Here is an 11,884-nt window from a genome sequence, read left to right on the forward strand (position 1 = left end):
TAAAATAGCTTTAAAAACTGGGGTTTTGAAGTAATTGAGAATATAAGGGAGAATGCCCACAAAAGTCCACACGGAAGAAATGTCTACAAAAGTAAAAAACGCCCCCTTTGAAAAAAAAAGTCTACAAGACTTTTTCATTAAAAAAAAGTCTAGGATAAAAATGTCCGCTGCTAAGACCAATACAAATAGGTTTGTCAACCTTCAGTCAAACTAATTAGCATTGCATTTACCTTCAATGCATGATCATCTATCTCGATCTTCTATCTGAGTTGAGATAGATTTAACCGAATTCGACCAAATTTTGATCGGAATCAACTAAGTTGAATTTGGTCAAATTTTAGTCGGGAATGAATCGGTTAAATTTGGCCAAATTATAGTCGAGGCCCACTTAGTGGAATTCGACTAGGGCCAATTCAGTCGAATATCAGTTGTGACCCTTCGTCAAATTAGGTCGAATTTTGGTTAGGGACGATTTGATCGAATTCAACCAAATTTCGATTGTGGCCGACTTAGAAGAATTCGACCAGAGCCAAATTAGTCGAATTCGATCGAATTTAGGTTGAGGTTGACTTAGTTAAATTCGACCAAATTTCGGTCGTGGCTACTCAACCGAATTAAGCCTAATTTCAGCCATGGCTTACTCCGCTGAAATTTGCTCGAGATCGACTTCGCCAAATTCGACCATATTTTGGTAGTGGTTGACTAGGTTGAATTCAGTCAAATTTCGGCTTGGACCAACAAGGTCAAATTCACTCTAATTTTGACTTGGAATTCAATGAAATTTCTACAAGGGCCGACAAGATCGAATTTAGCCAAATTTCTGTCAAGGCCAACTCAATCCAATTCTAGTTGTGTTGACTCGATTGAATTCAAGCAAATTTTGATTGTGGCCAAATTAGGCCAAATTTATATCGTGGCTCAAGCCAGCCCATCACACCTTTTGGCTTGGGTAAGTCTGTGTCAACCTTTGACTCTGGTCGATCCATCTTAACCTTTAGTTTGTACTAACCAATCTCGACCTTCGACCCATGCCAAACTAACCTGTCTCGACCTTTGCTTGGGCCGACATGTCTCAACTTTCGGCCTGGCCTGCCCGACTTGACCTTTGGCCCTAGCCAACACATCTCAACTTTCAATCTAGACCAACTCTTCTTGACCTTCAGCCTAGTTCGACGTATCTCAATTGTTAACTTGTCTCAACCGACCCATTTCGATCCTCAATCCAAGATAACTCATCTTCATGATGGTCCATTTCAAATTTCCGTTCAAAATGATCCCTTTTGACCTTCGGTTTAGTGTACCCTGTCAAAGGCTAAGAGACAACAACGCAGCTTGATTTTTAACTCAAACTCAATATATTTTTTTTAGGAGTTAATTAAAGTTTTTTTTTAATGAAATCAAATGCAGCTTAGTCTTGACCTTAACCGTTTGAAAAGAGACCAGAGGGTGGGGTCATTTTTGGGCTCTCATTTTAGAACCCCTAAAAGGAAACTTATGATTATGCATAGGGCATTGACTAAATTGACATCTCTACACGTTATATTTGTCCCTTTTTTTTTTCTGAAAATTTTGAAATTAAAAAATATTTGCTAGCTTAAACATAAAGATCACCATTACTTTGTGCCTTTGTCCTCCTCCACCCATGTTAGATAAAATGAAAATGTCGTTATTAGATTAAGATTGTAAGTTAGTGTGTACATGTGGAGAAGCAAGCAAAGACTAGAATAGAAATATCAGAAGTATTCTACACACTAAACAAGCAAGCAAACACTACATTACCAGTACTACAATAAGTACATAGTTCATTATCTTGGTAACTTCCATGCCGAAGCAACGATCAAGTTTTTGTCTTCCCAACCAAAGTGAAGTGCACCCATTTCCTCCTTAATCTTGTACCTGTCACAATACATCACCTTAATGAGGTTTCTGATTTCATCAGTCACATTTGTGCTCATTGGAGATGAAGTGAAGCCAGCCATTGTGATCCTTGCTCTCCATTTTCCTGCCACTTCATATCGTTCTATCCTATCCTCACCCTCACATGCAACAACATTGACAATGTCTCTGGCCAAGCATTGCCTTTCAACATTCATCCTGTCCTGGCTTTCTCTTGGAAGGGTAACATCAAGTGACTCAAACACAGCAGAGTAGTAATTGTAGGCTTCAACAAATCTAGGCAAGAAGGGGGTAGTGTTTGTGTTCACATCTTGCTCCACAACTGTCACAAGCTTTGGATTCAAGCTCTTCACCAAACGAAGAAGTTGGTCCCGTTCGTTTACTGTTGAAACACTCTCATCAGGCATGTGGTGAAGCTGGAATGCAAAGTTCACCACAAGTGCTTCCCCAGGACTACAGTTGAGCATTGATGGGGTGACAATGGAAGTCCTTGATGCCACTGCTCGGAACTCAAATGGCAGACCAAGTGCCTCTGCCAGTTTTTCTAGTCTTTGTCCTATGTTCTTTAGGCCTCCAACAGATCGCTGCACGGACTCAGGATCATCAACCCCAGTCAATCTAACATAGGGTGGCTTACTTGACCTTGAAGCAAGTGTTTGGATTAGATTAATGTACTGACTTCCTTGGTTGATGTCAAAGTCTATGATATGAATGTTCATGTCATCTTTCACTGCTTCTGTAATTGCATTGTTAGCAGCAATAAATCCAAATTTGAAACATGGGCAAACCTCAAACAGTATCTGCATGGCTGCTAGACGATCTGAAGAAGGTGGTTCCTTGCATCTCAGAGCTTTGTAAATACTTTTGCCGGATTCCGCTAGGCGAGCTGCTAGCCCCTCAACCATATAGGCTGCAATTCTTTGAGAAGGCTCTCCTTGAATTGACACCATCTGTCTGAGATTGTTTATCATGGATGATCCTTCCTCTTCGTTTCCTTCTGAAAGTGCAATAGCACATTCATAAAGCAGCTGCCTTGGGGTCTGAGAAATTTGTGATATTTCTTTGGTGCTGCTGATGATGCTGCTGATGCTGGAATCTGAAGAAGAGTACTCCTTTGGTGAATCATGGAGGACCATATTCTGCATGGAATCAGACCACTCTGCAATGTCTGGATCAATTTCCATGCTTTGAACAGCCTCAAATATGTCTTCCTCTTCAAGCTCCTCCTCCTCAGCCTCACTGTCATCAAGCAATGCCCTCTCTAATGCTTGTAGTTTTAAACTCATTAGACCATCATTTTCACGGGAATCGAGGCTTCCATTCTCCATCAAATCTGATCCATAGTTTGCCTCATAAACATCGTGTGTAACTGTGGACATGAAAGAACAATCAAATGGGTTATTGGCAACCACAGAAGCTTCTGAACTGGCCGTAAGCTGGTAAGAAGAGGCCACATCAGGGGGGATTGAACTTTCAGAGATGCTGGAGTTAGATGGTTCTATCAGTTCTTCTGTTTGAGAGTCATTGAAGTACTTCTCATAACTCTCGCTGGAGTAAGAATCTGTCATGTACATGCTCCTATGCTTATCAGGACCAAAAATTTGAGAGGACAAGCCTGGTCTAACATCAGCAGACCTAACTAATGACATGATTCGCCTGTCATACAATTCAAGCAGAATTTTAGGCTTATAGAAACATAAATAATGAGCCAGTAAAATTCTTTGAAATCTGTAGTAAATAAGAACTATAAATATATATTTTTCCTTCCACACCTTGAGAAATAGTACAGCAGGCAGAGTTGCTCAGTGATGTAATCTTGTTGAACCTTCTAAGATGACTATAATCTGGTAAGAGAAACAAAAGAATAAGAAAAAAAAAGCAGGTGAACTTTCAGGCAGAACTATTAATCTATGTGAATAGGAAAAAGAAAAAGAAATACTAGAAACACTGGTGAGTTTTGTTGCCTCAGTCAACAAATATAGTAAAGTCATCATAAATCAGTTGGATGATTCATCCTGTTCAAATTCACATAAGTTTTTTACATGAAAAAAATCGTGTTCCAGATTAAGAATATCTCTCACATATAACTTGTGCAAGTATCTTTTCTCATCTGTAAAATTGAATCAGTCATATCAGTGTGGCAATGAAAATTTGGTGCTACTTGATTCTCGAATGAATCACCATGGTTGAAATTGTTCAAGTACTGAATATTATCCTACTCGGCCAACCACGAGATTTCAAATGTGTTTTTAAAAATAAAAGTTACTGGATCCAGTCAAACATGAGTTGACATGACAGGTAAAATTCCACCTTAACATAGCAAATACCATTATACCTATCATATTGGCCTCCTCTGTATTTGGAAAAGTAAAATAAATATTAAAAACCTCTTCTTTGCTTTATCATTTAAACTATGATCTTCTATCTGCAATCTGCAGATTCTAGAATCCGATCCACATAAAAATAAAAACACACTCTTGAAATCAACTCACATGCTCCGGAAACCAAAAGAAAAAACTACAAAATTGTTCGATGATTCTTTACACGTTCAAATTGAAGAGATACGCAACATGATATATGTTGACTCAAGCCAGAAATCAAATTGAAATGAAATTCCTACTGCAAATACTAACTCTCTTGATAGCATCTATATCTTTATTTGTCTTTAGCTGGGAGAATCACCGGCCTCAAAATCCACTGTATCCAGTGAGGATCCACAGCATATTTTGTAAGACAACTCGTTTGAAATTGTAGCCCAGTATACGAGTAGATAGATCAAGTGACAGTAACAGAAAAGACTTAACAAAACATGGGACCAGAGACATGTACAAGGAAAAGTTAAAAACTTTCTTAGAAGATTGAATTTTAACAAATATCATCTAAGAGGAAGGACTACAGCCTTCTTTCACATTTTTTTTTTGCAATCACATGCATGCATCACTCTATATAACACGTATCATCTGCTGCTGCAGATTGAAATCAGTTTACTAGGACTGCAACAGATAGTACCATTCATCAGAAGGAGCAATAAGTTTCAGTATTTAAAACACATGATATAGATTTTGTTGATGGAAATTAAGATGAATCACCACAGGGAGGAAGGGTACCTGTGGAATTAGAAAGCAAGAAGCAGACAGACCATAGCAGTCTTCCTACCCTGCCACTGTGTACAGAGACAGATGAGTATGAATCTCAGAACTGTGTTTAGAAAGAGAAGAGAGGTTAGAATAGGTCTTTGACTAGTGTCATAGAGATATAGCCAAGCCAAATAGCAATAACACAGTTTAACAGTTTTCTACAGAAGAAAGTTGGTGGATTAGGAGTTCAGGTTGGTGGAATCGCAACAAATAAGACAAATGCCAAGATTAACAAGTGGGAGCTTTGAGAACCTATATATACTGTTAAGTAACTGTTTAGAACTGAAGGAAAAACCTTTGAAACTCATAATGATTGGACCAAAATATGGAAGGAATTCAACAACCTTAATAGAAAAACAGTGGAAATTACATTACATGTTTCTTTAAGGATGCGTTCAAATAATTTCAAAAATGAAAAAAAAAAAAGAAAACTTCTCTTTAGAAAGATAAATGCTACTAAAATCACTTAATTAGAATTACTTTTCATTTTAGTCATTTTTACTGTTATTCGTTGTTGATCTCCGCGATTAATATAGACTTTAAAAAGCTGAACAAAGTTTAACATACACCTTTGGAGACTTTATCTAAACTTTTTATTTCAATTTTGAAGTTATAACATAGATAATAACACAGGAAAATCTTGGGAAGAGAAATTAGTCATATTCATTCACACTAATTAATTAAGAGGTAACAGGTTATCTTGACAGACCTGGAACCACTTCTGTCACTACGACACCTGTTTCTGCAACACTCTTACAGTAATAACATCTCTAATTTTTTTTATTTTATATTTTTCTCTTACTACATTGTATTATTTATCATTCTTATACTTTTATTTATTCTCTTTCTGCATTCGGGGAACTCCTCAAAAAGATTTAGAAGAAAGAGAAATAGAATAAAATTCTCTGCGAATTTAAATTAATTTATTCACAAATTAAAAAATTACACAATTTTTTTTTTACAAATTAACACACATGTAGATAAGTTATTTTTTTTCTTTTCACTTTTTCATCTGAAAGTTATTCTCTAAATACTGTTTCTTTCTTCATGGTTTGCTGAATATTTTAACATAAGTAAAAAAGGGTAATAAAGATATTCTTTTGATATAGCAAATATTTTTATGAGTATTTTTTTTAAAAGATTATTTCTTGATTCTTTGACCAGTCTCTTTATGAACAGAACTCTGATATGTAATTTACTCTAAGAAAAGCCGAGCTTCTGGAATTTGGTAGTGGCAAGCAAGTGGAAAACTCATGAAAGACTTCCATTAAAAAGTAACAAGACTTGGATGCATTTTGCACAATGTTGCTTCTCCTTTACCCCTACGTTTCTTTCATTCTAAATAAGTCTTAATGTTAATACTGACTTCAAATCTTCCATACATAAACAATAGATGAAATTCTCACTCAATCATCAAGTATATGGTACAAATAAGTCTCTCGGTAGAGATTCATTTATTTTACTGTGCGTATTGACGTAGGGTCTCACGTCATACAACGTCACTGCTCCATTTTCAGGCGTGGAATGTGATGGAAGGGAATGTTGCAACTTTCATTTTTATAATAGCTAAAACATTGAAAATAGTAACGTGAAATGAGCAAGATTTTGTACTTGTTGACAGAGTCAGAGTTAGGAGGGTCCTCTTCTTTCCCAACTTTGGACTTTACTTCCTGCATATAGCAAGACTTTGATTTTCCTTAAATACATTTTTTAGAAGAGAAGACCAATCTTAAATTAAAGTGCTGTTTAGTTATAATGGTTACAATTAAATGAAAATTACATATTGGTGGGAAAAGGGTACTGGGTGAGAATATATAACTAAATAAAATGGTTAGAATATAAGTTTACCTTTTGAAAGATATTTCTTAATTTTGCTAAATTTTTAAACTTGTATTTTAATATTTTAAAAAATGAAAAATAAAGAAAATGGGTCGATGCAGTTGTTAGTAAGCTCTTGTATGAAAAGAATCAAATGAGGCATCAATGGAGAAGTTAATATAATTAACTGAGAATCATTATATAGTTGAAATTGCAGAATGGCTCCAACGAGTAGTACCCACTAGCTTTACTTTTAATAATATGAAGTCCTAATCATTCGGCCCCATCTTATCCAAATAAACCAAATCAGGGGACTTGGATTGTGGGATAAGCAAATAGCAATAACTCACTAAAATTAAATACTCATTCATCATTTTCTCTTTCCATCATCATCATCATCAGATGGATCCATCATCAAACATCCACACATGTTGTTCATTTCATGTGTTTAAGGAGAGTTTCTGGTTCATTGGTCTGGGTGGTTTTGGTTATGCAAGGTTGATGATACTGAAATTTCTATTATTAATTCAGTGTTTTGTCTGTATTTTAATTTTAGAAAATTGAGGTGGGAACAGAGAATTTGAGCAGTATTCAGCATAAGCAGCTATTAACAACAAAATAACCATTCAAAACCTTAGTCTTCATCAAAATTCAATATTTGGGTTGTACCAAACCAACCATATATTTGAACTTAAACGAAGCATTGGCATTTTTTAGGAATTGAAATCGATCAGGCCAACTTTCAGGACCTATGGCTTCAATAACTAAAGCTCTAGTCTAACTCGTTTATAAGAAATAACTTATTTAATTTTTTAAAATCCTTTTAACTTAGAAGATTATGTTTTATAGGTTTAGGGAAAGCATGTTAGAGCAGACAACAATCATGTTTACGCAATAATAGTAATATATCTTTAATGTAATAGTACATATTTTGTAAATATAACATATATATCTTTAACTATTAATATTAATTTTACATTAAAAAATATTATAAATTTAAAATTTAAAAGTGCTGGACATATGAATATATGATTGATCAATTGTACACATGCATGTCACAAGAAAAGCAAAATACATATTTAGAGAATTAAGAAAAGTGAAATAAAAAATATAAGTTGAAATAATACATACATTTTTTTAATAATATTATTTAATTATAAATTATTATTAGTATAAATTTTAAGATAATTATGATAAATATAAAGCTCGCTACTTCAAGTCAAGTTTATTACATCATATTTTTTAATTTATAAAAGTTGAATTTCATTATAGGTCATAAATTCAAACTCAAGTTTATTTGAAATTTGTTAGTTGTTATATTTTTTTATTAAATAATAAGATTATTTTTTTAATATTAAATTTTTAATTTTAGGAGAAAACATACAGGTTAATAGCTATAAAGCTACAAATGTTTAACGATATTAATTGACATAGTTTATTGTTTAATTATTTTAGCTTATACAACTTTTTCTTATTTTTTATTCTATGACAAGATAAGTAGTTAGCGATATTTTGTGGATCTGTTAACTTTTAATATAATGGCTTCTTTTTTTCTCATTTAATATTAGTAATTGAAAATAAAAAATAATTTATATAATAATTAATATCTATTATCCTTTTAGATTTGTTAACTTAGTTAAATTTATTTGTTTATCTATAACTTTTTTTCTTATAAAAACAAGCTACTAACATTTTTTTCTGGTCAAATCACACTTGTAAACTGGTTAAAGTCAAACTATGTAATAAATAAATAAACAAGCCAGATCCAAACTTAATAATAATAACTAATAATAAAAATAATTATAACAGTAATAATAATTAATAATGATGATGATAATAAATACATAGCAGATAATGTCTAATATGTTTCCTTTCTTTTCACACTGTTTATAATAAAAAGTCTTCGCGACAAAGAAAGAAAGCACATAGAAATTAGGTTGTCTCTGACCATCAACCGCTGTATATTTTGCACACATTGGTGAGTTAGTCACAATGATAAGCACTGATCCAAAATATACCATTTTTGTCAAAAAAAAAGTTCAACAAAGTCTAAAGTGAACGCGTCAAAAGTTGTATATTTTGAACAGTGTTCGATTATTAATATATCTTAGAAAGCTAACGTCGAATTAAAAACACGATGGACAAACAAAACAAAGAATAGGCGAAATACATGTATGGTTTTGCCGTTTCCCTATTTTGTTTTTTGTTATTAATAGGGGACAAATTTCAAAGTTGTACAGGTTTAAAGTTCAACAATTGTAGCCTAATTATTCTTCCTCTGACATGCAATGTCTTTTAGCAGTCAGTTTCTTCCCGTATTTAAAAGAAAATTATTTTGTTAATATGAAATCACTTTCATAAAAATAACTTTCAAATTAAACTATTTTTAATTTTTAAATACCTATAAAAAAATTGATTTTAAAATGAACAAAATTTCTTAATAATATTTAAAATCTGTAACAAAATTTTTATATAAATTTTGTCATAGTTATATGTAATAAATTTGTCAATAAAATTTGTCGATAATTAATGACAGAAAAATATGTTAATAAATATTATGATTTGGTTCATTTTTTATCTTTTTTTTACTTTTTTTAGTTTTTTCCAATTTTTTTCTTTTTCTCTCACGTTTTTTTTTTTCAGTTTTACTCATAACACTCAATTAAGTAAGATCAGTGTGATTATTGAAGCAAACTCTTTACTTTGAAAAAGCCACAAAATATTAAATATTAGCGAGTTTTCAATGAGCAAGGAACCATAAGTAAAGGAAACGACTTTGACATGCAATCACCTTGTTCACTTACCCTCTACATCACCAACCGCCATGAGAACCTCTCGTGCTAGACCCTTACCAAGTTGGGTATTACTTGTTGTGAACCTTATTTGTTGTAGTTGCCAGTACAAGTGTCTCTAAGCTCATCATGATTTGTTGTGATTGGTCTCGTTGTTGTTGGTGTTCGCTACCTCATCAGAATAAATCATTGTGCACCGCTCTCACCTTAACCTAGTTGTTTCTCCTCTCGACTTCCCTTAATAAAGCTGCCACACATAACTTCCATAAACCTTCAACTTCTAGAAACCATTCCATTGCATCTCGCCCTTCGGCACTTCCCAAAACCTTAACTACCTTAACTTGTTCTGGTAATTTGGAAACTAACTTGTATTTTTGTTTTGATTTTTGTAAAAGAGATGTATTTAGTTTGCTTTATTTCTCTTGATTCAACCTGTGTGAGGATTCTCTATTATTGTGTTTGTATTTTATGGAGCCAGTGGAATTGTTATGTTTGTTTGCAATATTTTATCATTCCTAATTTTTTGTTTTCATTGTTGTGTTCATGTTTCATGCTCGTGAGTCCCGTTTTGAGGGAAGTGTTATCTGTGAAAAAAATTCAAAATTAAAAGAAGAAATTAATTCTAATTTTTGAGGAATGAAAATGTTGGACAAAAAATTTGTTGTTCTTTTTATCGATAAATTTATCAACAATAAGAATTTTAAATTATCAACAAATTTTATTAACATAAAAATTTGTCGATAATAAAAATCTTTATTACTAATAAATTTGTCTAACAGATTTTTAACCGTTTCTTTTCACCAGTGCTAACTCTATGCAGGGACGTTCGACACACACACATATACACATAGATCTCCACACTAGTAAAATATATTTTGCTTTGGGCCAAATCCTCACGAATTTGCAAACAAAGGACTATGGTTCTCTTTCACGATCCATGGTCACAACACGGTCACCACACTGAGCATCTCTTGCTCTCCACCTCTCATTTATCATGGAGGGACGTACTTAACTGAGCCCGGTCACCAGCCCTGAACCATGGGCTCTGATACCATGTGTAGGGAGGTTTGACACACAAACACATACATATAGATCTCCACATTGGTAAGATATTATTCGCTTTGGGCCAAACCCTCACAGATTTGCTTTTGGTACCACTCCAAAAGGCCTTTTACCAATAGAGGTATTTTATGTATATATAAATCGATGTCCATCTCTTATTTTATCTGATGTGGGACTTTGTTTGTACCCAACATCCTCCCCTCAAACAAAGAACTATGGTTCTCCACCTCCACCTCCCCTACAACAGAGTCTTTTTCTTATCCTCGAGTACATCATGATTAACATTGAGCACGACAAGTATGGCCATTATGGTCAACATTGAACACATATTTGGTATTTAATAATTATAACGTATATTTATTAAAAAAATTAATGTTAATATATAATTAATTATGAAGGGAGTCTTTTAAACATGTGTATAATCATATTGACCATCAATACTATTCAAAGAAAACTATTGAATTAAAGATGTTATATTAAAACTAAAGTTTTTTTTTTGTTATTGTGATAAAAACAAAATATGTACTTGTTGTATTAAATTGAATATTTATCCAAACATGTAACTTTCCTGTTATATTCATAGTCATTTTGTATCTCATCACGTAAAGTCACAAATAAGTCTACCAACGAAATTCCTACTTTCACTTAAGGTCTCCTAGAAATTGAATTAATTAAAACCAAACTCATCATTATAAAATAAAGAAAGGTTAAAACCACGACTAAGAGGACTGAATTGGTTTTCAAAACCAATATATCTCATAATCTTTAATAGATTCCTTTAAAAAGGTAAATATAATGGAGTGATTAAGGATTACCAATAACTAAAAGAATTGAAGATGAAAAGAAAAAGAGACATACAATGGATCAATTCTATTTGAATTTACATCTAATTAATTTAAAAAATCTTAGCTAGGTTTTTCACTAAAAATCTTGAATTAACTCTTATGTAATTAAACAAGAAATATACAAATCACGAAAAATCTTTTAAGAATATATACAAATCTAATAAAAACACTCAATTACCTATTATTACAATCACACCATCACTAGTACACAGTTATCAATATAATTAAGAAAAAAAGGAAAAATACCACTTAGATTGTTAGACTTAAATTAAAAACTTATATATCCACTACTCAATATTGACTAGTGGATATTATTAATATTCACTACATATCT

At 32.8% G+C, this 11,884-nt stretch overlaps 1 protein-coding gene across 2 annotated transcripts; it reads right to left on the minus strand.

Annotated features, from left to right (window-relative positions):
- Positions 1 to 1,645: 1,645 nt before the first annotated feature.
- On the minus strand, positions 1,646 to 5,272 carry LOC108332097 (scarecrow-like protein 1). Of its 2 annotated transcripts, none has more exons than XM_017567212.2 (3): positions 5,004 to 5,272; positions 3,669 to 3,740; positions 1,646 to 3,552 (listed from the first exon to the last, which is right to left on the minus strand). In XM_017567212.2, exon 3 carries the CDS (start codon positions 3,543 to 3,545, stop codon positions 1,806 to 1,808), a length of 1,740 nt encoding a protein of 579 aa, XP_017422701.1. In that variant the 5' UTR covers positions 3,546 to 3,552; positions 3,669 to 3,740; positions 5,004 to 5,272; the 3' UTR covers positions 1,646 to 1,805. The 2 variants fall into 2 exon arrangements, with proteins under 2 accessions (XP_017422701.1, XP_052732581.1); XM_052876621.1 differs by lacking the exon at positions 5,004 to 5,272 and adding an exon at positions 4,530 to 4,963.
- Between the last annotated feature and the right edge of the window lie 6,612 nt (positions 5,273 to 11,884).

Source organism: Vigna angularis, chromosome 4 (genome assembly GCF_016808095.1).
Source record: "Vigna angularis cultivar LongXiaoDou No.4 chromosome 4, ASM1680809v1, whole genome shotgun sequence".
NCBI lineage: Eukaryota > Viridiplantae > Streptophyta > Magnoliopsida > Fabales > Fabaceae > Vigna > Vigna angularis.